This window comes from Panthera leo, chromosome A1, assembly GCF_018350215.1.
Source record: "Panthera leo isolate Ple1 chromosome A1, P.leo_Ple1_pat1.1, whole genome shotgun sequence".
Taxonomy (NCBI): Eukaryota; Metazoa; Chordata; class Mammalia; order Carnivora; family Felidae; genus Panthera; species Panthera leo.
The window spans coordinates 131,671,796-131,699,173 of NC_056679.1; the positions used below are offsets into that span (position 1 = coordinate 131,671,796).

Genomic DNA, 27,378 nt, shown 5'->3' on the forward strand with positions numbered 1-27,378 from the left:
CTATGAAAAATATTTCAACAAGTGTTTTAGAAATAAGTTAATAATTTACTTTTACAAATTGGTACAACAAAAACACTTGAGGGAAAAAAAGAAAAGAAAAGAAAACTGAGGACATGAAATCCCAAATCATGAAAGAAGAAATAAAATGATCAGAAAGGTTATGGAAATTTTTCCTAGTTTGAAGTAAGCAAAGAAATGCAAATTAGAGCCAAAGATTGAAAAAAATTGGGAAATATATATATTGTCAGAAATGGCTGGTACAAGACATAAATTAGTTTAAGCTTGATGGGCGACTACTTAGCAACATTTATCAAAAGCCTTAAATTTATTCCTCCCTTTCAAGTACCTATTGGTCATGTGTATGTCCTCTTTTAAGAAATGTTAGTCATTAGGGACTCTCTCTCTGTCTCTCAATAATAAATAAACGTTTAAAAAAAATTTTAAATAAAAAAGAAATGTTAGTCAGCAGGGAAATGCAAACCCAAGCCACAATAAGGTATTATCTCACACCTGTTAGGATGCCTATTAACAAAAAGACAAGGGGCACCTGGGTGGCTTGGTTGGTTAAGTGTCTGACTTCCGCTCAGGTCATGATCTCACTGTTCCTGGGTTCAAGCCCCGCGTTGGGCTCTGTGCTGACAGCTCAGACCCTGGACCCTGCTTTGGATTCTGTGTCTCTCTCTCGCTCTACTCCTCCCTCTCTCTCTCTCTCTCTCTCTCTCTCAAAAATAAGTAAACTTTAAAAAAAAATTTTAATAAAATAAAAGATAAAAAGCCCCAAAAAGACAGAAGGTAACAAGTGCTGATGAGGATGTGGAGAAGGAAAACCCTCTGCATTGTTAGTGGGAATATAAATTTGTGCTTCATTATGGAAAATAGTATGGAGATTCTTCAAAAAACTAAAAAACAGAGCTACCATATGATCCAGAAGTCCCCCTTATGGGGGGGACTTTGAGATACTGGTATCTCAAAGAAATATCTGCGCTCCATTCATTGCAGCATTACTCCTAATAGCTGAGATGTGGAAACAACCTAAGTGTCCTTGGATGGGTGAATGGATAAAGAAAATATGGTATACATACAAAATGGAATATTATCCAGCATTAACATGAAGAAAATCTTGTCATGTGCAATGACATGGGTGAATCTAGAGAACATTATGCTAAGTAAAATAAGCCACACACAGAAAGACAAATACTGCATGATCTCATTTACATTTGGAAGCTAAAAAAGTCAAATTCATAAAAGGAGAGAATAGAATGGTGGTTGCCAGGGGTTGAGGTAGGGGAAATGGGGAGATGGGTCAAAGGGTATGACGTTTCATTTATGCAGGATGAATGAATTCAGAAGAACAAATGTACAGCATGGTGACTACCATTAATAATACTGTTTTATATACTTGAAATTTGCTAAGAGAGTAGATCTTCCCATCACACACACACACACACACACACACACACACACACACACACACACACACAAATGGTAACTATGCAAGGTGATGGATATGTAAACTAGCTTGAATTGATTGTGGTCATCATTTCATAAATGTATATATATATCAAAACATCACATTGTACACCTTAAATAAAAACAGTTTTTATCAATTATACCTCAATAAAGCTTCTTAAAAATATTCCTACCCTTGCAGGGGAAATCTCAGTTGTAGTAATTTATCCTAAGAAAATAACTGTGCATTTTGCAAGGACTTAAGAATATAAGTTTTCCATACAGTGGAATTCTGTAGGTGTACTAACATGGAGAAGTTCACGATGTACCATTATTCTAAAAGCGGGTTACAAAATACTATTTATGACATGATCTCACTCATTCTAAACTTGCGAGGTTTATACATTATATATTTACTTAAGAAAACACCTGAAAAATACAACGAACGTCAATTATTACTATGTGGGATTATAGGTAACTTTTTTGTCTTCTCTATTCTAAAATTACTTTCCAAATATTCTATGAGCATGTATTCATTCCCTATTAAGGGGGGGAGGGATGTTACCTTCAAAAGAAAGCAGTCCATTTGGAGCTTTGCTAGTCTTTTGAGATTTTTTTTTCCTACTTCCTTTTGCCACACAGAAAAGTGCTCAGGACCAACCTGATTGTAGCCTCTGCTGTATTTCTGTCCGACTTAAATCTATCAGGAAATATGAGGTACTTTCCCACATGTTATCTATACTAAACCCTATGAAGGCACTTGAAATAAATCTGATCTCTTCCTTTTATAATTAAGCAAAGAGAAGATCACAGAAATGAAATGACTCTTTTCCCTCAGTCCGAGGGAAGTGGTGGGAGTGGGGTACCAGGGCTCCAGGCTTTTCCACAGACCCTCAGGAATGGTTTTCCAAACAGCGGTGAGGTACATCATGCTAACGAAGCCAATCGTGCCTGATTTGTTGTCCTCAGGGATTGATACTATTTACTGAATACCACCCTGAATCAAACCTAAATTCTGCTTTTTAAGTGAATTTCATAAATAAAATAATTTTTACTAAATTTTTTCTTTAGAAATAATTTCAGACTTACAAAAAGGGTGCAGAAATAAAGCTTGTGAAAATACCTACCTACCTACTGTAAATATTTTATTCACTTATTACAAATATTTTAACCCTATTTGCTTTATCACTTGCCATATATATAATTAAAGATATGATTATTTTTCTAAATCATTCAAGGGTAAGTTGAATCCATCATGGCTCTTGACACCTAAATATTTAAGTGGACATTTCCTAAGAATAGGGATGGTGTATTACATAACCATAGTACAGATATCAACATCATAAATGTACATGGAAATAATAATCATGTAATCTATCCATATTCCGTATTTGTCAGTTGACCTTAGTAACTGTTGTTTATAGCATTTTTGCCTCACATTTTCAGTACAGGCTTTAATTTAGGTCAGGTATTGCACTTAGGTGTTATAACTATTTTTTTAATGTTTATTTATTTATTCTGAGGGGCTCAGGGGCAGAGAGAGAAGGAAAGAGACTGTCCCAAGAAGGCTCCGCTGTCAGTGCAGAGCCTGATATGGGGCTCGATCTCACAACCACGAGATCATACCCTGAACCAAAATCAAGAGTAGGATGCTCACCAACTGAGCCACCCAGGTACCCCATGTTATGACTCTTTAGCTTCTATTAATCTGGGCTATTTCTATAGAATTTTTTTTTTAATCTTTTACACATTTTTGAAAAAAAGCAGCCCTCCCTTTTTTTTTTAATTTTTTTTTTTAACATTTATTTATTTTTGAGACAGAGAGAGACAGAGCATGAACGGGGGAGGGTCAGAGAGAGGGAGACACAGAATCTGAAACAGGCTCCAGGCTCTGAGCGGTCAGCACAGAGCCCGACGCAGGGCTCGAACTCACAGACTGCGAGATCATGACCTGAGCCGAAGTCGGCCGCCCAACTGATTGAGCCACCCAGGTGCCCCCAGCCCTCCCTTTTTAACAGAACTCTTAGTCTGCTGTGACTGCCATAAAAAGGTGTCATAGAAGGGTTCTGAGACAAGAAATTGATTCTCACAGCTCTGGAGGGTGGAAGTCCAAGATCAAAATCCCACAATGGTTGGGTTCTGGTGAGGGCCCTTTTCCTGGCTAATAAATGGCTCCCTTCTCACTGTGTCCTTACATGGCAGAGAGGAAGAGAGAATAGGCTCTCTGCTGGCTTTTCAATTCAGGGCACAAATGTAGACCAAGGAAGACACTGCCCTCAGGACCTCATCTAATTTGACTAACCTCCCAAAAGCCATATCTTCAAATACCATCACACTGAATATTGGGGCTTCAACATATCAATTTTGAGGGGACACATCTAGTCCATAATATAGAACGTTCCTCATTTTGTAAAGCAAATGCATTTTTAGATATATTAGAAATGAAATAAACTAGGGGCACCTGGTTGGTTGAGTATCTCAGTTGGTTGAGTATCTGACTTTGGGTCAGGTCATGATCTTGTGGTTTGTGGGTTCGAGCCATGTGTCACACTCTGTGCTGACAACTCAGAGCCTGAAGCCTGCTTCATATCCTGTGTCTCTATCTATCCCTCCCCCACTCGCACTCTCTCTCTCAAAAATAAATGAATAAACACTAAAAAAATTTTTTTATGAAATGAAATGGCCTAAACCTATAAAATAGTATTTTCTAAAGCCATTAAACCAGAATAAAATCATAGCAGCAATTTCCCAAATTGAGTGCTCACTGAGCTGATATTTTATTTTGTTGAAACCCCAGTCGTTACCACCTAGTCTCTGTATTGGGCTTTCTATTTATGTGTCACCTTCATTCAAGAATGTGCCCCCTTCTGCCAACACAGTATTAAAATAGAAAAAGATTACTCTCTACAGAAACACACTGTGTCTCAAGGATTTTTATGGAAGTCATGCTATATCAGAACCATAGAATGTGCTTCAATTCATTTTTAGACATCAAGTATTCAGAAAAAGTATTTCAGATCAGCACTTGGCTAATAAGAACAAAGGAATTTTTTCATGCAACTCCTGATCTTTTTTTTAAGTCATCATAATACATTATGTTTCTTCTGTACTTTGTTGAAATATTGCATCTTGATTTCTTCTCATTATGTTAAGCAGTTATTAATATTGAATTAATTAGCCCATTACATGTTAGTATACTGTTGTTTACTGTTAACCTAAAATCTTTCACTTTGGGGGTGCCTGGGTGGCTCAGTCAGTTGAGCATCCAACTCTTCATTCCAGCTCAGGTCATGATCTCTCAGTTTGTGGGATTGAGCCCCACTTTGGGCTCCACCCTGACAGTGCAGAGCCTGCTTGGGATTCTCTCTCTCCTGCTCTCTCTCTGCCTCTCTCCTGCTTGTGCTCTTTCTCTCTCTCTCTCAAAATAAATACATAAACATGAAAAAAAAAACATTAAAATCTTTTACTTTTTAAATTTTAAGACACTTTTTCTAGTATTCCAATTAGGTATCATCTAGTTCAAATGTACTTTCTTTTAGAAATGTATTTGCTAACCTGACATCCTTAGATTAAGCTTATCAGTGAACCCCAAACAGTACCCAACTCCATGTTTGATACCTTACAAACTTGACCCTTCCTCGTTAATTAGAATCTGGGTATGAACCTTTTTTCAAATAGTTTTGAAAAATTAAAGCATCCCTTTATCTCTTATCTACAAAATTCAGTTTCCTTACTTTCAAGGTATATTCTAAAACAAATTACCCCAACATTCAATAAAATGTGCTTCAACGTGATCAAAAACTGTTGATAATGTGGTCTAATGTAAGCAATCCAGATACACTTACCCAATAAAAAAGTTTCCAAAATGGGGCGCCTGGATGGCTCAGTCGGTTGAGCGTCCGACTTCAGCTCAGGTCACGATCTCACGGTTGGTGAGTTCAAGCCCCGCGTCGGGCTCTGGGCTGATGGCTCAGAGCCTGGGGCCTGCTTCCGATTCTGTGTCTCCCTCTCTCTCTGCTCCTTCCCCGCTCATGCTCTGTCTCTCTCTGTCTCAAAAATAAATAAACATTAAAAAAAATTTTTTTTTTAAAAAAAGTTTCCAAAATGATATGTTAAAATGTACACATTAAGAAAAATTCCAATTTTTTCTTTTTTTAACTCCCTTTTTTCTATTAATTGTGATTATTTCTTTCAAAGGCAGTAATATTATCTGAACATCTTTCCAAAATCATCCAGTTTTTAGACTATATTTGCTACCTCCGACATTTTCTTGATTATTTAGCCTTTCAAGGAGGATATGTGTTACTGCATATCCTTTTTTTTTCTCCTTTGTCTTTGCTAATTTCTCAACAAAGCAGAATTTTTTGTTTTTGTAAAACAAAAGTTTTGGAATAAAAATGACCCAATATACCTAACATATATTCACTTTTAATTTCTTCTACATGGGAAGCAATTATTTGACCTGATTTGACATAATCTGGAAATAGAATTTCTTCTTTGTGCTCCACGTCGACTCCTAACACCTGCTTCTGAATTTAAATTGAGGGTTTTCTGGACTTTTAAATGTTGCTTTCTTCTTTCATTGACGTGCATGGACCATTTCATTTACTCAGAGGCTTTTGATTCTGTTTTGAAACAACATGGTCATGGTACAGTTGTAAATGCTCAGATAATCTGAAATCAGAATTTTTTATTTCATGGAGTTGTATGATCCAAAAGAAAATAAATGATCAAGATTTAACTTTTTTTCCTCTCTTAATGATAGTTTCTGTGGAATAAACCATATCGGATTCACACCTGCAATCTGTAATACTTTAATGCCAGTCCTTTTATTAAGGAATTTCTGGTGTTTTTGTGTTTTAGCCTATTTATCTTTTCTTTTCTTTTTGGAGCTTCATTGTTAATCTCACAGATGACCTAATATTGCTTGAATTTGTTACTGTTTCCTTCCTTCCTTCCTTCCTTCCTTCCTCCCTCTCTCCCTCCCTCCCTCCTTTCCTTCTTTCCTTCCTTCCTTCCTTCCTTCCTTCCTTCTTTACTTTATTCCCCGCCCCCCAAAACAGCAGGCACACAGCATGCCTGCATTCAGTGTTTAGTGTAGTCAGTATTAAAAGCCTGGACTTTGGAGACAGTATTCCAGTCCCAGCTTAATAGTTCTGTGATCCATGTGAAAGTAATCCATCCTCATCTTTCTCCATCTTTAAAATATCAAGGATATCTACATCAGAGAGTCTGTGTCAGATTGGGCAGGATAATTTGTGTGTTTCACTTCTGGCCATACACTTGGTTAGAAAACTCTAAGGGCATACAAGACAACTAAGTTGTGTAAGCTACAACAAGCAAACACCCTTTTAAATGTGTAACTCATCTTGTAGGAAAGAGAAGTCCCTAAAGTCAAACATGAAGGGGGAATAGGGGCACCTGGGTGGCTCATCGGTTAAGTGTCTGACTTCGGCTCCGGTCATGATCTCACAGTTTGTGGGTTTGAGCCCTGCGTTGGGCTCTGTGCTGACAGCTCAAAGCCTGGAGCCTGCTTCAGATTCTGTGTCTTCCTCTCTTTCTGTCCCCTCCCCCTCTGGCACTCCATTTCCCTTTCTCTTTCTCTCTCTCTCTCTCTCTCTCTCTCTCTCTCTCTCTCTCTCAAATAAATAAATATTTAAAAAAAAATTTTACTGAAGAGGGAATAAAAAGCCAAGTGGTAGGCAGCATGGACTGATCCAATGGCTTCCCTGAAGGAATTTGCTGGCTCCATTACTGGTGAGCTTCCAGTCGGAAGGCCATGTAGGGATAGGAATTAGAGGTGAGATACTCCCATGAAGTCATGTGCTGGCTGTCTGTTCCTTGCCCCTCCAGATCGACTTTTCACCCACCTCCACCTTGTATCACTGGGCTCCCTTCTCCTCTGGCTTCCAGCTGGACTTAGCCAATAAGGAAGGAGTTGGGAAGGAAGGAGAAGAGTGAGGTCAGCATATTTATTTTCCTGTTTCCCTCCCTGTGCAATCCCTTTGAAGTGGTTATGTCCCATGGGTGTCCGACATATACAACTCTCTCCCCTTGGGTCCCAGGAACATCTCTCTGCCCTAGTTCCTCAGAGTGGTGACAGCACCATGTGACCAGCTTCAGGTTGCTGTGACTCCCATTTGCTCTTCATACCTTTGTAATAAGGAATATGTAAAGAAATACTCCTCAAACCATCCACTGGTTTTCTGGTTGAGTTTCTGATACAAACCAAGAATTTCAAAGGGCCACATGTTTAGTGAAAAGGGAATCCAGGGGAAATGTACAACCAGCACAAAGAGATCACTTGCTTGATTTGGCCTTCTAAGAAATTAGAACCATGCTTTACCCTGCCATTGTAGCTCAAGAGCAACACATCTCAGATATCTACAGAGAAAGTCCTGCTGAATATGAGGTCACAAGCTTAAATTGTGAAACACACAAGGAAAGAATCTTGCAAAGGTGCAAGAGACATGGAAAATAGTAGGACTGAATTCTCCAAGAGCCTTAGTTAATAGCATTGCCTGAGGCGCCTGGGTGGCTCAGTCAGGTAAGTGTCCGACTTTGGCTCAGGTTGTGATCTAGCGATTCATGAGTTCAAGCCCCACATCAGGCTCTGTGCTAATCACTCAGAGCCTGGAGCCTGCTTCAGATTCTGTGTCTCCCTCTCTCTCTGCCCTTCCCATGCTCACACTCTGTCTCTCCCTGTCTCAAAAATAAATAAACATTAAAAAAAATTTTTTTTAAAGCATTGCCTGATAATGACTTAGAGGAAGGGTGTCTTAAATTATCAAAGACACAGAAGACTTGAAAACATGAGAACAAATAGAGTATGTAAAAAGACCAAGCACGCCTGGAGAAGAATTCAAAAAATTTTCAGAAAGGAAAAACATATAATCATTAAAAATAAAAGAGGCACTCAGTAAATGGGCGATAAATCTTGCTACACCTCTCAGTGGACTGTTCCCTTATGACCTGAATGAGCAATTTGTATTTTACAAACATATTTGTCTGTGCTACTCAATGCAATGCAGTGTTTGCATGTTTCTTTTGTTTTAATAGTAGTGTGGTTTTTATCTAGTTGCGCCCGTTGGTCTCACCTAAAGTTGTTTTAACCTTCAAACAAAAAGCTGGAAGTAAAAATGCAGACAAATTTTCATGCATTTTGAAAAATACAATGGGAAAAAATTGTTCTGAAGTTTTAGAGGATACAAACTAAAAGAAATCAAGGAGTGTATAAAATTGCTAGGAAGCAGCACCAGAAGAAAAAAGATAAATATTACCTGGGATTTAGAGCAGAGACTTTAGCTGAAAATAGGCGATGGGTACGGACGGACAGTTGGCAGAAGCAAACATGAGGGAAAATAGTCAACTCTGCTCGTGGTTGAAAAAAACACATGGGAATATAGAATTGTACGCACTGTAAATTAGCAAAATGTCAAAAAAATGAATACAGCCTGTTCTGGTAATTCTATGTTAAAATTGGCCTACGTATATATTTCTAGAGACACAGAAATTTAAACTTACATAATTAAAATAAAAACCACAGTTCCTTAGTCACAGTAGCCGATTTCAAGCGCTCAATAGCCACATGAAACTAGGAGCTATCATACCTTTCAGCACAGAATATTTCCATTAGCACAGGAAATGCTACTGAACTGGAGTCTGGAGGATAGACACAGGAGCAATAGATCTTAAAGATGCACAACTCTCATAGTACTTGACATTTCAAGTTGTTCTCCAATGCTTTTAGCGGTTGATCTTTGCATTGATATGTTACCCAGTGTCCTCTTAAACACTTGGCATTTTCAGACCTATTTTTCTAATCTAATGGAATGAAATAATATATCTCGCTGATTTAAAAAATTTGCATTTTCCTGATTACTAATTAGGTCAAGTATTTTTTTCACGTATTTATTAGCCTTTCATATTTCCTCTTCTGTGAGTTGCTATTTTTTTCCTCCACATTACCATGTTGAAATTATTTAAAATGGGAAAATGTTTATGATATAGTGATAAGTTAAAAAAAAAAAAGGACAAGCTTTTATTCTTTGTTTTCTAAGTCTTCCTCTTAGCTCCACGTAGACAGAGTGATTATTTTTCTTTATCCCTGCTATTATTTTTATTTGACATTATTCCTTTCTGGTAGAACACTGTGTGCTTGACCTAAAAAAAAAAATTGTCTGTGTTTGTGTGTATGTGTGTGCCTGTCTGTGTCTGTGTGAATGTATGCGTGTGTGTATAAAAGCAAGGACAGAGCGGAGAGAGAAAAACAACATTTCAAGATTTGTATCTTTAATTAGACTACATGTTTAAATTGCAAAGGAAACTGCCTTCCATAACTCAAGTAGAAGGAAATGAATTTGTGTATATTGTTTGGAGACCTCACATATTCATGTTTTGGAAGTTAACTTAAGCACACAGTAGTCCAAGTAGTCAACTTGGAAAAGAAATGACATTCTTTAAAGAAGTGAAACTGCAGTGTTTAGAAACAAAAACAGAAACAAGACAAAGAGAAATGATAGTGTAAAAACCGAATAGAAATTAATTCCTGCCCAACTTCAATCCTTGGGAAAAACGGGCTGTATTCCCTAGCACGTTTCATGGCAGTTTTGGCATCCAGCATGTGGAACCTTCCACTAGTGAAACGCAATTAAGTTCCCACACGTACCCACGCAGATTTGTCCCCTATTGGTCCTTTCCCTCTGTTTTACTGTCAACCAGGCTCTTTTCTATTATTCTTTCATTTCCTGCCTAGATCATCTTTCCCAATTTCCCTGTTTACACTCTGCTGAACGACGTTTCCCACCCCCGGTACAGGTGCTCTTTACAGCAGGTCCGAAGAGAACAAGGATTTTTACCTTTAACAAAGACAGACAGGAGCCGTCTTTATACCTGCTCATTGAGACTGCAGTCTCTAGATGATGTTGCAGCCTCACATCCTCCAAGTGATTTTTGTTAGCTGTAGGCACACCGGGTATCTGTTATGGATGTCTGGAATTTTAGTAGCGTGGGCTAGAATATGACTTTGTGCATTCTCTCTCTTTCCCACTTGCTTCGAAATGAGCACCCCTGTAAGTGACTTGTTCAGAACAGGAGTCAGAGAGCCTCTCAGTTTATTGTTCTTGCCCTTGCCCTTGCCCTTGCCTGGAACAGTGCCACTTTCCAGTGGACTCACTTTGCGGGGCTCTTTGTTAACTCATGTACAAATTTGTAAAGTGGGTGTTGCTGCTTTTCCTTTGATTTGCAGTAAGGTGTCAGTTCATTCTAAGGGTGTTGTGACATGAGTTATAGGACAGGAAATGAAAGAAGGCCACAACGAAGTAAAATTGATAAAACAAGATGTTTTTAAAATTAGGATAAAACCTTGCCCAGTAAAACCTGGAGCGCCAACGAAATAGGATTTGCAACTTGAATGCACACCCTTCAGGAGGCCTCTCAGAAGAATTGCCAAGCAATGCTTGACTTCCCAGGGGCGCTTGTGCTGCGGGATGCCATATCACTGTGGTCCTAGAACCTCCCATGGTCTTCCATCTGCTGAAGTTTGAGCTAAGGTGTGCATATTTGGAGCTACTTGCTAAGATTTCCCTAACGTGTATCCTGGATGTTATCTAAAAACATTTTTCTTTCCAAGTGCCTGGAATGTACTGGGACTTTTCCTGAAGCTACTCTTTTGCATAACAGAGTCAGATTTGCGGCTGTGCAAATGATTTGGGGATGCTCCATAGGGTCACCTGCTTTAAATATCAGCCTTACCACTGGAATGCTGGCATTATTACTTCTTTTCTTGGATGCTGGATGCCTTCCCTAAAGGGTATGGCTGTAACAAGCTACCCCATTGCTTCACAAAGTGTGGTTCCTGAATCAGCTGGGAACTTATTAGAAATCGAATAACCAGACCCCAGACCAGACCCACTGAACTGGAAACTCGAGGGACAGAGCCCAGGGTTCTGTGGTTTAACAAGACTTTCAGGTGATTCCAATGCTCATTAAAATTTGAGAGCCTCCTACTAAAGCCTGTGGATGTCAAAGTGACATGTGCAGATGATGTGAAAGGAAATATTGTAACTTTATACTTCATAGTCTCCATTTCTAATGTCAACTTTTGTGCACTGTATATACCTAATATGTGTTATTGTTTATGTATAATTTATCAACACATGCATGTTGTGTACTAACTAGGAGTTCATGTTTAATTTTGTTATTGATACAGATGCATGATACACAAAGTTTGAAGACCACTTGTATAACATTCAAAAACGCTTATGCTTTAACTCCAGCTGAGCTATTAGCCAGCAATCATGTCATGCATTCGTGTTCATATATTTATCTCCTTTGTTCTAAAATGCTTTGCAAATAATTTATAGCATTCATTTCTCCTGTTGTACAGAGAAGTCTCACATTCCCAGTAAAGTGATAAAAAAGAGACCTCTCTGTTGCATCCTGGATTCTTTTTGCCTCTCTTTGAACAACATAGAGAATAATGATGGCCCATGAACAGCATCAATGGTGCTTTCCCACATCCAATGTGCATGCAGAAAAAGCACAAAGAGCTAGAAAGAGGAATCTATGCCCAGTCCTCGCCATGCCCTTTTCCCACTCCCATTACTCTGCTTAGATGGAGGAGTCCCTGCGGCCTGGGGGGCACTCTGTTCTCGTTGGCAGTTTTCCTCACTCCCCAACAAATACCAGCTTGCACGAGCCTGGTGTGCCTCCTGTGTTGCACACTTATGCTCCCTTTGTCTTATGTATTCCTGAGCTCCCCAGAGAATACCAGTGTGCACTTGCTATAAATGGAAAAAATGGAGGAACTAGGAGTACGGCGGACTTTCAAGCCACAATAATTTAGGAGCTCAACAAAGGAAAAGAAAAAAATGATTATTTCATTCCTAGCATAGTGTTTGCATAAAGTGTACTCTCCATAACTGTGCATGAGGTGAATGAACAAACATACATACAGTTCGGTTCCTGAGCACGGTGTTCTAGTAAAATTACATAGCAGCTTAAAAGCAAAAATACAGGTTTGAGTCTTACCACCGTCCTTATTATCGGTGTGACCTCGAGGAAGTCCCATAGCCTCTGTTAAGCCTCATTTCCTTTACTCTGTAAATCAAAGATAAGGGTAGTAAGTACTTCATAAACTTACTGTGAGAATTAAGTGAGATGTAGCTGCTCAGCATGGTATCTGACACATGGTAAACTCCCGGGAAAGGTTAGTTAAGTCATACGTCGCTAATGCTGAACCAAATGCCAAAAATTCACAAAGCGTATTCCTGCCCTCAAGCCCTTTCTGAGTGAAGTTCACGCACTCTTTTTTCCCTAGCTAAGGCCAATGATCTTACGTAATCTATGCTTTTCTGAAAATCAAAAGCAATGCCTTTATTGAAGAGACTGACCTAAACATTTGTTAATCACTATCTCCTCCCGCCCATATGTCTGTCTGTCTGGAAGAGTTATTTCTGTTCTTGAGCTACAACTACTGGCAGAGGGGCAGAGTTCTTTTCATTCTGTCTCACCTAATGGAACATTATACTTCATCATTAAGAAAGAAGGGGAAAATTATATGTAGATCTCCACGCTGGAGCCATTTAGTTGAAAACTAGATGGCAGTAAAATGATACCACATCAAGGAAGGAATAAAAGGGTACAAGTTTTCTATCACTGTTTGGAAAAATTAATTTGTCTCTGAGGAGACTTTATAGCATGTTATCATCAAATAAAGAGACCCTAGGATAATAACGGAAGTTTCTATGAACTCTGAAAAAAATGACTCCAGAAAAAGTAACACAGTACTTTCCTTTTTCCCCCAGAATCACCCTTTGTGAATAATGGGAAATGAACAAATATTATTTGAACTAATGGTTAAGTAAGAAGAAAGCCTGTGACAAAGGTGTGAGGATGTCTAGGCACAATGTGCAGAATTGCTTCCCGGGAACACTTCTTCGCCCATTCATTTGGGCTTGTTACAACCACATAATTCCCATATATGACTTGACTTCAATATTTTCAATAATGTATGAAGTAGGTCTTACTGTCCTAATTCAGAATTTCAGGTAGTAAGAATTTGAGACACTGCTCAAGTTCACACAGTTGTAAGTAATGAAATCAAGATATAAACCCCAACCCACTTATGGCCTCATGTGGAGGATGGGAAGGGGCCTTTAGTTCATCTTTTTTCCTTCTTTGAGAAAATGTGAATTACTGCAGCAAAGTGGATCCCTTCCTCCTGTGCTCACATTACCACTGCTTTGCCTCACTGACTTGAATACTCCAAGGTTACTAGCCTTGCCCCTCTGAGACCGCTAGATCTGTCACATGGACTCATACATTGGGTCAGCCTTAAACGTTCAGTTTGATTCATTTCAAAAAACATGAACTGAGAGCCCTCAACGAACCAGGCACTCTGCTACGGGCTTGAGAACCAGCAATAATGGATAAACTTCTTGCTCCTGAGGTATCAGTCTGGAAGGAAATAGACCAAAATGATAATAATGGACAACTCTGGCATTGGTTTAAGTTCTCTTTTCCTCTTTTTTCTTATCTGCATAAAATGTCTGCTAGCATGTGTTACTTTTATAGAAGAGCTTAAAGAAAAAAAACAAGGGCTACAAGAAAAGAAACTCTTCGGAAACTGATCTCTAATGACAAAGGCTGAACCAACACCATTACCCCAGCCTTCTGACTCTTTACATCATAGAGGCACTATTGTTCAAAGCCACTTTGGGGAACTGTTTAATTGAGAACCTGCTAGATATCAGACAATCTGTTCAGTGTTGGAAGTTATAGAGATAAATAACATAAACTTTGACAATTTTGGAAAAACGGTGGGATATGATATTTTCCGTTTATACTGATACTGGTGTCTTCTGTTTGCATAAAGCTTTCGCCTGTTTTTGTACAAAGTAGCTATTACACCCGTCTAGAAATGCACAATGCCATGTTGACATGAAGTGTCTTCTTTTGAGAGCTATGCAAAAAAAAACCCATAAATTATCATTGCATGCCAATAGAAACACAGAATAACCCCACAGAATCCTCTTAAACATAATATTTAAAGAACCTCTAGTGTTGGGTAGGAGTCTGAAGCTGAAAAAGTAAACTGCAAAATGCTAAAAAAAAAAATTATAATAATCCCAACGCTTCTCAAAATCCTTCCTGTAAACGAGGGAATGAACTAGAGGGCTAACCCAAAGTGCTAGCACAGAGCAGAATGCTGTTGTTATTAATATGATAAATAGATGCCAGAAATGCCAACTCTCTACCCTCTGCCTCAACCCTCTCCAAATAGCCTTACTGGCTTAATCCTTTTATGAGGCTAAAAAAAATAATTCAGGCCTCATGCAGACCATATTGGACTCTCATGGTCTTCTGTCACCCTTCAGACCCTCGCCCTAGATAAACAGCTCCTCACATGTCAGAGGAAACCATTGGCACTGACAACCACAATGGATTTGATCGTTACCCTATAACTATACAACTGATATGTCGTCATTCATTATTCAAGTATTGATCACCATCTTGTGCTGTTACAGATAAATGAGATGAGGCCTTTTTTTAAAATCAAAAACTCTCTTTTGGATAAACTGAAGGAGTTAAATTTGGTCAGCTCAGTTATTGGAGGTTGTTTTAAAACTGCGTTATTATTTCGGCAATATTGATGAAGCCTATGACTTTAGCTAAAGAGAAATATGACATCACATAAATTAATGACATGATTAAGAATGAAGGGCTAAATACCATTAGATAAACCAAGAGTTTAATATGCTAAGCCCTAAAACTCCAGCAGATAAAAGCAGGAGTTAACTGCAAGCTGCAATTAATGACCCAGACTTTGAATATAATGAAAATTAATGAGCTGAATTCTTTCTAGTGTAACACATGATAATCGACCTTTGAAGATCATTGGTATCAGATAAAAACAATAAACATTAGACCATAAAAATCTTGATTTTCAATGCAGAAAATATTTTCCAAATGCAATGTAAAAAAGTAATACACTTATTTAAATATAAATATATACACATATATATGCATATATATTTACAAATAAACAGATCCTGGCTATAGTCGGTGGGATAGGGCTATGTTGTAATAATGTCCATGGTGCTGATTGCCATCCCAGCAGAGATTCAGGAATCCAGGACTCAGACTCTAACAGCCACAGACCTCTCTCTGCTAGCTGTAAGAACGACAAGACGGCACTTGGGTGGCTCAATCAATTAAGCATCTGACTCTTGATTTTGGCTCAAGTCATGATCTCAGGGTCATGAGATCCAGCCCTGCTTTGGGCTCCAAGTTGGATGTGGAGCCTGCTTAAGTTTCTCTCTCTCCCTCCCTCTCTCTCTGCCCCTCCCCCGTTCTCTCTCTCTCACTCTCTCTCAAAAACTTAAAAAACAAAAAAAGAATCACAAGCTCCAATAGACCAGGACCTAAAGAGCTGTTTTCAGACCCCATGTCTCCCAACCAGAGACCATAAAGAGAAAACATTGAGAGAATCAGGGAAAAAAAAAAAAAAAAAGGAAATTCCAAGAGATTCTCAAGCCAGAAAGGAGAAAGGGTGGGGAAGCAGACCAAGACAGAATAAGAAAGATACTTCATTTTGGAGAGTGAAGAAATATTGCTTTATAAATATTAGCTTTCCCTGTATCAATAAACATAAGTCTCAAGTATCAAGCAAAGGAAATCATAATGTGCACCCCATTAACTCCTTCATCCTCTAATGTCCGGAGAAATGCCCACAAAGTCCCTTCAGAATCGCCACAAAAGTCATCACCTCTTCCCAACCTCCCCAGTAATGCCTTAAACAGTAACATTTAAAATAAATAAAAGATTGTTCATAATTCAATAGTAATATTTTTAGTCTTCAGTATCAGTATCATAATGTCAGGAAGCTGATGGATATTGTTTAAATGTTTAAATATGGTTTTTTACTCTTTAAATGGGAAAAAAGTGAATAAGATGCTTCAGTAATGCTACCCATTATTTATCCAAGCTCCCTTCTGCTGCATGGGGAAATGTCAAAGGTCCTGCCAGAGGGCAAACCAAAAGCCACAGGGAGATGAAGACCAGAATGTGGCCCTAGATCATGAAAGGTGCTGGCCCCTCTGGGCCCCGATGCTTTGCATAAAGACACCTGAAGAAGCCACCCACAGATAATTCAGGTGTGTTTCCAGTTTCACTCCTTTGTTAAAGTCAGGTTTCATTTCTGACTGAACCTGAATGGCTTCAGGGCAGAGTCTGATCCCAGCTCTTGTTCAGGGACCCTCGAGGAAGTCACGGAACTCTATGTTCCCATGCAAGGACGTGCTGGCAAGTGAGGGGAGTTACTGCAATTACTTCTTCAGAGGTTCCTGGAGGAACCAAACTTGTCATGACTCTCTATGAAGAACATAGAAGAGGTTGCCACCAAAAACACAAGTTTCATGAAAACCCACTAAAGAAAGATTATGAGAAAAATGGAGACTATAGGGAGAGTCAACTATTATATAGATAGATACCTTGAAAAAATGTCTGGTTTCTGTTCTCCTGATTAACTGGTCTTCTCTTTTATTTATTTTTTTAAAATTCTTTTTTTAACGTTTATTTATTTTTGAGATGGAGAGAGACAGAGCATGAACAGGGGAGGGGCAGAGAGAGAGGGAGGCACAGAATCTGAAACAGGCTCCAGGCTCTGAGCTGTCAGCACAGAGCCTGACTCGGGGCTCGAACACACGGAGTGTGAGATCATGACCTGAGCTGAAGTCAGACGCTCAACCGACCAAGCCACCCAGGCGCCCCACTGGTCTTCTCTTTTAATTGCAGTGCTTATTTTGGTATAAAACAGTATAGTCATGGGGCACCTGGGTGGCTAAATAGGTTAAGCATCCAACTTCATGGTTTGTGTGTTGGAGCCCCACATCGGGCTCTGTGCTGACAGCTCAGAGCCTGGAGCCTGCTTCGGCTCCTGTGCCTCCCTCTCTCTTTACCCCTCCCCTGCTCACATTCTCTGTCTCTCAAAAATAAACATTAAAAAAATTTTTTTTTCAAGGAGTGTAGTCACTTAGTAGGTATCTAGCATCAATTCCATGTTTTTGAACTTGGCTAGAGCCTGTAATTATGTTTAAGAATTTTAAACCTGGGGCACCTGGGTGGCTCAGTTGGTTGAGCATCTGACTTCGGCTCAGGTCATGATCTACAATTCATGAGTTAGAGCCCTGCATCAAGCTCTGTGCTGACAGCTCAGAGCCTGGAGCCTGCTTTGGATTCTGTGTCTCCCTCTCTCTCTGCTCTTCCCCTGCTCATGCTCTCTCTCTCCTTCAAAGATAAATAAAAACATTTAAAACAATTTTTTTTAAGAATTTGAAATGTATGGAGCCCCCTGGATTGCCCAACTTCAGCTCAGGTCATGACCTCCACAGTTTGTGAGTTCGATCCCCGTATCCGGCTCTGTGCTGACAGCTCAGAGCCTGGAGCCTACTTTGTATTCCGTCTCCCTCTGTCTTTGCTCCTCCCCTGTTCACACTCTGTCTCTCTGTCTCAAAAATAGTTAATAATAACCATTAAAAAATGATAAAAAGAATTTGAAACCTAGAATAACTGAGACACACATGCATACACACGTGCGCGCGCGCGCACACACACACACACACACACACACACACACACACTTTCCTTCTCTGCCCTGTAATTATCCATTGATTACTTAAACTATGAAGCCACCGTGAGACCTCTCGTTCATGGAAAATATATGAAGGCAGGACTCTGAAGCTGTCCCTGCATTTGACACAGAACTGGGGTATACTGTTGTGAGTGGCATCCATCTGAGAGGAAATCACTGGGGGAAAGCGGGGGGCGGGTGGTTACTGACAGACGTTTGGAGCTCACTATCCTTGGGTCAAGTCAGTGAGTGAATCCTCTTCCTCCCTAGCTATTTGCTCTGAAAAATAAAGAGAGGATATCATTCCCTTTCTACATGCCCTTTGGCTTCCTGAGTCTTGTCTTGCCATTTCGCCTAATAGCCGACAACAGAATTGATTCTGAAAGGAGAAACTTGGCTGTATCTGCTGCAGCAGAAGTTCTGGTTTCTGTCTCCGGGAGCTGACAAACCCCAAGTGTTCTGCCTCACCCAAGTCCGTGAAATGCTGAGGGGGGGCTGTCAATGGGGTCACACCTCCTTTTCTCAGCCTAATGGCGTGTTTATTTAACCAAAACCCATACTGGGGAACTCGAAGCAAATAAACAATGTTGCAGAAGAGCAGATAATTTTTAAAACTGAAGACCACACTCAAGCATAAAGCTAAGTAAACACAACTTTGATGTGTTAAGATGGATTGCAGCCAACTTCCAACAATCCTTCACCGTTTTTACTGGGTTTCCCACACATGATCTCATTTGATCCTTGCAACAACCTTGAGATATTACTTTAATCACCAATAGTTGTTATCCCTGTTTCACAGCAGAGGAAACTGAGTCTCAGAGAAGTTAACATGATTTTCCAGGGATTACTGTTCTAAGCAGCAATGTCTACATTTAGAGCTGAGTTTTCTGACTCTAGACCCATTCTCCTTTTTTAATGTCTTGCTGCCTTCAACTAAATATGTAAACCATTACATGAGGGACAAACTTTCAAAACAACAGGTATTTTGCTGGTTTTTAAAAAGCTCTTAGCAGTTGCATAGAACACCAAAAGTCTGGCAACCTCGATAAAAGAGCAGACCGATGCAGGGCCAGAGCATTTCATAACTAAAATCCCTAGTGTGTTCACTCCTGAACTTGACCTTACTAGTCGTTAAGCTTCTCAGTTGATTTGTTCAATTTAGACCATGTAATTATTTGGGGAACCATAAATCCTTGGACACCAAGTAAATGCCCATCACCTAGATTCTACAATTAACATTCTAGTATACTTGCTTTGTCTGTCTGTCCATCCCTCTAGCCAACCAGCAATCCATATTATTTTTCTGAAGCTGCAGATATCAGTAAATTTTATACCTAAGTAATTCAGCATGCATATCATTAATTATCAATAATTGCTGATGGCTCTTATTTTTTAAGTAAAACTTGCATATAATCAAATATACAGATATTAAGCGTACCATTCGGTAAGTTTTGCCAAATGTATACACCCATGTAACTCAAACCTCTGTCTAGATATGGAATACTACCCTCGCCCCAGAAAGCTCCTTCTCTGCATGCTCCTTCCCAAATCCCCTCCTCACCATTATTCTACTATTTATCACTGACAGTTTTATCTCTTCTAGAACTTCATATAAATGTGTTCATGTGTTTGTGATTCATTCATGTTGCTTTGTGTATCAAGAGTTTACTCCTTTGAATTGTTGAGCATCACTCTACTGTAAGAATATAACTAGTTTCTTTATTCACTGTCCTCTTGACAGACACATGGGTTATTTGCAGTTTTTAGGTATCCTAAATAAAATTACTATGAACAGTCTTATAGAGATCTTTTTGTGAATATGTTTTCATTTCTTTTGTTAAATACCTAGAAATGGATTGCCAGGTCACAAGTAGGTATATGTTTAGTTTCATAAGAAACTTCCTTAACTCTTTTTGAAGAAATTGCACTGTTTTAACTCACACCAACAATGTCTGGAGAGTCCCTGTTGCTTCACATGATCAGCAACGTTCGGCATTTTCAGGCTTTTTTAATTTTAGCCATTCAGGTGGGTGTGTATCATATTACTTTTTTAGTTATCAAATAAGAATATTCACAGAGTATATCCACACTTCCATTATCAAGGGGCATCTCAGGCAAAATCTGTATCTAAATCCCCCTATTACTATACCAGTTCAGGCTTCTTAAGTCATATGATTATGACATTAAATCTTGATTCTCATCCTTCGGGAGTTGATGGAAAGATTCATTATTTAACTTCAATTGGAGCTCCAAGTCACTGACTATCATTGAAGTTGGTTTTTAGGATGTTCGCCCATTAAAACTAAGACTTTCTATTAATCAAAATTATCAGGTTGGCTCTTGATTTATGCTCAATAGAAAAATAAATAAATAAGCACAGCCTAGTCACAAACCTGTAAAATTTCTTTGACTAAATTAAATGGGCACCACCACAAAGGTGACTCTCTTAGACTTAAACTTGATATTAATAAGAGTGAATCCATGTAGACTAAGCTTAAGTAATAATACGTGGTAAAGTTACTTCCACGTTAAGATGCTTCCAGTTGCTGGAGGAAAAGTCATAGGCCTAATTCTGTCTTAATGTAAGTTATTCCTTCGGTCTTCTAATTTATCCTTAGAAAGTTTCAAGCTTTCACATTGCTGTTTTCTTGGCTTTTCCTGCATTTTCTCTGTTATAACTTCGTTGTTCATTTATTATGAAAATAACCTACATGATCTTTTTTTTTTAATGTTTATTTTTGAGAGACAGAGACAGAGTGTGAGCAGGGGAGGGGCAGAGAGAGAGAGAGAAAGACACAGAATCTGAAGAGGCTCCAGGCTCTGAGCTGTCAGCACAGAGCCCGATGCGGGGCTCGAACTCACAAGCCATGAGATCATGACCTGAGCCGAAGTCGGACGCTTAACCGACTGAGCCACCCAGCCGCTCCCACCTACATGATCTTAATGCTTATCAAAATGTATTTCAGTCCACTGCTTATAACATTAGACATATTATAACTCATTTGACATTTTGTCTTTAATGAACTTTTAATCATCAGCAGCAGTAATGCAGCTTAGAGCCCTGAAGCAGGAAGAACAAATTGTACAAATCCTGAAGCTAATGGAACTGGTCAAGGCATCTCATTAAACACTAACATAAACAATATAGTAACTTTTCCACTTCTCTTTAACTAGTTCCTTTCTTTCTTTCACTATAATTTTCCAAGATATTAAAGGATACTCTGCAAGTATATGTATGAATTTTTGAACCAGAAAATTTATAGTGCAACCTTAGCATCAATTAATCATTGTTAGGCACATTATATTTCTGGTGGCACCCATTCAGTTCTTCCCTGCACCATCTAGGATGGGCAAAATGGTTCCACAGTTTTAAGAATCCCCATTGGTTACAGAGGCTTTAGGGAGATGGCATCTGCAGAAACGTTATGAATTAGGCATTTTAATCTCTGTCCTGACTTGCCTTTTTCAGGAGCACTAAATATACTACTTTATTGCTCACCATCTACCTGTAAGATAATAAAACATACTGGTTCTTGGGGCGGCTGAGTTGGTTAAGTGTCCCACTTCGGCTCAGGTCATGATCTCCCGGTTCATGAGTTTGAGCCCCGCGTTGGGCTCTGGGCTGACAGCTCAGAGCCTGGAACCTGCTTTGAATTCTGTGTCTCCCTCTCTCTCTGTCCCTCCACCACTTATGCTCTGCCTCTCTCTCAAAAATTAATAATAAAACATTTAAAAAACATTAAAACATACTGGTTAAGATATGTTAATATGATAATCCTTTGTTTAAGTTACATCAAATGTCACCTATATATGAGTTTGTGTATTTTTGGAACTAAGTACTAGGCACATGTTTTGTACTTCTGAAAATAAGGATACTCCATGGCTTGAAATGATGTTACAGTGACTGTCCCACACATCAAATGTGCGATAAATACTACAGATTTATTATAAGTTCCTTTTGTTTTAATCTGCATATGTGCCACGAGGGCCAACGCTATGCACAGGTGAAAACAGGTAGCTATTTTGGGATGATGAAGGAGCACAGAAAAGACCTGCCTGCCTTCACATATTTTTCCTCTAGGGTGCCTTAGGGATAAGACACTACCTTCAGATTTTTCTGTCAAAATCAACATCTTAGGGTAATACACCAGAATCGTTTTTTACTCTATGAACCATTAATGCCCATTATTCCTCCAGAATCTAGTAGAACCATGAAGGGATGGAACACAGAGACAGTGTGAAAGGCTGCAGACGATATAACGTGTGGTTGGGGGCAGGAAGAGGGGTAGTGGGGAAGAACCCCAGGTAGCCCGGGGCAGCTGAAGGGTGAAAGCTCCGGAAGAAAATCTGGGACTTTCACAAAAGATACACTTGTTTCCAGTGTCAGCCTGGGGCTAGACCCATGAGACACAAATGAGAAACCAGCAAAGTCCTTTATTTTCTGGAGAAAGCCGAATTTTGCATGTGAGCTCTTCTGAGGCACTTGGCTGTGGCGTAGGAAAGGCAGAATAACTTTGCCGGCCTCAGTACTACTGAGGCAAAACCCTGGTGCATTTCCCCATGTTACATAAGCCATATAGTTAGATAAACGCTGGTTCATCTACTAAATAAGTACTGAAAATGAAAAGTGATTATCCTTGTCAAGTGCTGTGTAAATGCAAACTCTTTTTACTGTGAGTCCAGAACTTAAATAAAAAATCAAGCCATCATTCTTTTTCCGATAATTGCCCCTAACATTTTGCCAGTGACCACTTTATAAAGGAATCAAATCCAAATGCTGGATTATTTAATCAGATTTCACTGCGTTTTAAATGAACGGGGATAGAAGGTGACACTTTAGGACATGTGACAGAGCTCATGTCTAGGCTCCTTCCATTTCTAATGTATCTCTAAACTTTATCCCTTTTATTTAGATTGCTTTATTCAACACATGCAATTGTAACAGCATATAAAGGGTTTTTCTGACAATGTACTGTTCCCTAAATAAAAAAATAAAAGTGATCCCTCCATGTTTTATCATATTCCCATTTATACATTTTATCATAGGCAACAAAGAAAGGTTCAAGGACTTTAGAATAAATTTTAGAGCATAAGTTCAGTAATTATTTAGCTTTAGATTGTTAAGCATATATTAGAATTGTATTACTTTTCCTTTTCATAAAATGTTTCTGTTTTCACTAAAATCAGTTGGCCTTTTGTAAATTAACCATAGCAAACAATAAAGGAATATTCTTCAGACTGAGACAAAAGACCTTGATAAAAATAACTGATATCTTGGCTCTCTAATCATATTATTCTAGAGCCTTAATATTAAAGAGCTCTCATAATTGGCAATTGAATAGCTCTCCGTTAGTCTCTCTAAAAATAAGAGTTTTTAATCTCTTCTTGCAGGCTAGAAGAGTCTTATGATTTAAATATATTTTGGAAATCTGTTTCAACAGTTAAATCAAAAATGTCTGATATTTTCAATTACTTAAAACATTTATGATTTTAAGCTCCCAGCAGAAATCTGCTGCTGAAGGGGAAAAAAAATTAAGAGCTGTTAGTCAGAAAGACGCTTATGTAAGAACTGTGACATTGGTCATTGCTTTGAAAGCAGGAAGTCCTATATTTTAGACTCAAGGCTTTAAGGAATCTTTATTGAGCATCCCTCCCCCCCCCCCCCCCCCCCCCCGAGCTGAGACAAATGGCTGATGAGTGAAATCTTGAGAAATGCTCACAGCTTTTCTCCTTCATTCTGTTACAGCCCGGAAGATGGTGAGATCCATCCAGAAATCTGTCGGCTTTATATCCAGCTGCAGTGTTGCTTAGAAATGTACACAACAGAGATGCTCAAATCCATATGTCTGCTGGGGTCTCTTCAGTTTCATCGAAAAGGTATCTGCATTTAGTGTATTGCCATAAACACTGAGGAATGTTAAACAAAAGCTAATCTTTCCCAAAGCCCTAAATGCACCCCATGGCTATCTACACACAATTAGAATGGATGTAAATGTTCAGGGAATGTTTGACATAAATTAATAAAAGAACTCTAGACCAATACTAAGTGCATAAGAACACTGATCATCTTGAACAGAAATTGTGGTAGAAACTGTTCTCAAATGTATCATTTTACCACTTGTGAACATGACTTTGGTTACAATCAGCGTGGGGAATAAAAATATATAACAATCTTACTAGGGGTAAATGCCATCCAAGACTGCTGCTATTTCCCTAAATGAATTTGGCTGCAAGAAGACAAATTACATATTATGTCTCAAAGATTTAAAAATAGGGGGAACTCAACCAACAATAGGGAGGCAGATGAGTAACAGAAAAATCTCATTCCTGGACTTAAATCATAAAGGAATATATTGGCTAAAAGGCCTGAAACTTCCAGAGGTGCCCATGACTTGAGCGTGGTTTGATCAGACTTTTGACTCACATTCTGAATGATCCTCTCTGCCTTCTCCTGGGGGTTGGCTTTACCCTCACACTGCTTTCCCTGACATCAGCGAACTGATTCCAATGGGTCCAGTCATCACACCTGCATACTAAAGGATCCATAAAGAGACTTTTCCCCCACTATAGACTAGAAAATGTCCTGAGCTTCTTTCTGATTGGGTCAGATTGGCCCATGGGTCTATAACTGAACCAATCACTGTGGCCAGAGGAATGGTTTTATACAGATTGATTTGGCAATCAAGGCCCATTCCTGGGGAGGAAATCAAAAGTTTCTATTAGTTGCTAATTAGGAGGATTCCAGCTATATTTTCTTTACTCATTCAGTGAACAAATAATTTATTAGAAATCTCTTAAAGGCAAACACTTTATGCTTGAGCTCAAAAGAACAGGATGATGTGAAGAAGGCAATCCTTGTCTGTGATTTAAATTCAGAGAGAGTAAACCCTGTAATTTCAGGGAAAATTTTATAAGAAGGATGGGGATTGAGCTGGGCTGTGAAGATAGGGTTCAAGTAGAGAAGGAAAAAGAAGGACCTTGCAGTTCACATAGAGACTTGACATCAAATGAGCGTGCAGTTTGGGGGGAACTAAATGGCATAACAAAGTCCTTGTAAAAATCAAATCTTGCATACGTGCTACGTATGCACAGGGCAGAACTAAAAATAGGATTATTCTACACTGCTCCAGAGAAGGGAGAACATTTTTTTGAAACATGAATATTACTTTTTTTTCCCCTTTCTCCTTCTAAAAGCTGACCTTTCAACAATTTCCTTCACTACTTCTGTTATTAATGCAACTGAACATGTTTGGAGAGATTAGCTCCTAGACACTCCTAGACACTCCTGATACCTGATCAGAAAACTGAACACTCACACACACTGACGACATTCAAACAAGTTGTCACTGGCCCAATGTCTTCACTCATCCTGTCTACTCGCTCACTCGCTCATGCTGTCTCTTTCGCACACACACACACATGCATGCACGCACACGTGTGTGCACTCATGCGTGCACATGCATGCATTCTTACATGAACTCACATGCAGAGTAGCATTTTCATTCTTTTGAAGCGTGGTTGAACAGAACAGGTATGGGTAGCTTTTTTCTGGCTCTGCATTGGCTACTCTTGCAGTATTTTATGTCATGAGCGTGTTGCCACTGCAGTCTCCCTGGTTGATGACATGTCCTGAACACTCAGTGACCTCCAACCCCACTCTCGCTCTAACTCCTGTGTGCCACCTGGTCTCCTGCCATCCACTCCTACTCTGTCTTTTCACAACCTGCTTTTGAAAGAAAGGCTCTTCTCAGCTAGCTCTCTGTTTAAAAGTAAAAGGGACTCCCTCATCCAGGTTGTTTCTTTATTGTATTTGGAAATACTGTATTGTCTTGAGCACACAAGTAAAAACACACGGCCTCTTAGCTGATCAGTTCATTTGGTCTTCAGTGCCTCCTGTCTTCATTGTCAGTCTCTGACCTGCTCCCTTCCCTGCTTCTTATTCTAAAAATAATAACCCCCTGCTCTCACACTTAGCCTTCCATGTACAACACTAAAAAGAATCTGCCTGATAGGGTCTTTGATTTCTCCCACATATAGGATTAAGACTCCACTTGGACATCTATTTTATTCCTCTAAAATCATTATTCTTTAAAGTGTAAATCCTTAGACAAACTGCTTCAAAATTATCCAGGATGCCGACTAACCTTGCAGGCTCATGGATCCTACCCCAGACCTACTGCATCAAATCTCTGGGGGCCCTCCAGGTGATTCCGAAACACCGTGAAGATTGGAAGGTGTCACTCTACCCTTTGAAACAAAAGGAAATCACCCCACTATATGAGTAAAAACTAAACCTTCCAGATCCTTACCTTGCCATTCTCTATCCACCTAAGTATATGCTTTCAACTTTGTTCTATGCTTTCTTCTTTATCATCCATGCTGATGAAAACCAAATACGAAAGCAGTAGGTACCTCTGATGAGCAAGGGCTGTGTGTGATGGCTCGTGCTGTCTCCGCAAGCCCTTGACACGACCATTGAAATCAAGCTGTGGTGTTCAAAGTGTAGTCTCCACACTAGGAGTACCAGCATCACTCGTTAGAAACGCAAATTCTTGGGCCCGAACCTAGATCTATGGTATCGAAAGCTACCCAAAATTTACTTTCTTCCTGCTTGAAGAAAATTAAAAGAACAATTCATCGAGACATCTCTCCAACTGAATCTATTTGTAGCCTTCTGTAACCTTCTGTAATCACCGTCTGGAATCAGCAAACCATCCTTCTACCCCTGGCAAGCCTCCTGTGTTTCCAGGAAACACGTCCAAGAGCTAATTGTCTCATGTACTGTTACCTCTGTCTAAGCACCAGTAGAGGTAAGGCAATGAAGACAAAGAGATTTTCTTAGTGAGAAAGCTTTAAACTAGGAGTAAAGAAAACTATCTTATTTAAAGTTAAAAAAAAAAAAAAAAAAAAACCTGGGGCACCTGAGTGGCTCAGTCAAGTTAACTGTCTGACTTTGACTCGGGTCATGATCTCAGGTTGGTGAGTTGGAGCTCCGCATTGGGCTCACTGCTGCCAACACTGAGCCCCCTTCAGATCCTCTGTTCCCCTCTCTCTGCCCCTCCCCCCCACCACTCTCACCCCACCCTATCACCCCTCACCTCCCTGCCTGTGCATGTTCTCACTCTATCTCTCAAAAATAAGTAAACCTTAAAAAAATAATTAATAAACTTGAAAAACTACGTGGAAAATTGAAATAAGTAACTAGAAATAGGCACCAAGGAAAATATCATTAAACCAGAGAAAATAAAGCACTAGAAAACATGTATGCAAATACATACTTGACAAATATCCTGAAA

General features: G+C 39.3%; 1 protein-coding gene across 2 annotated transcripts in view; it reads left to right on the forward strand.

Annotated features, from left to right (window-relative positions):
* The window catches only part of LOC122200665 (regulator of G protein signaling 7 binding protein), a 102,714-nt gene that overhangs the window by 39,021 nt on the left and 36,315 nt on the right, over window positions 1-27,378 (forward strand). For both annotated transcript variants that reach the window (XM_042906386.1, XM_042906394.1), the window contains exon 3: window positions 23,829-23,959. In XM_042906386.1, coding sequence (XP_042762320.1) covers window positions 23,829-23,959 — 131 coding nt within the window. The remainder of the gene's footprint in view (window positions 1-23,828; window positions 23,960-27,378) is intronic.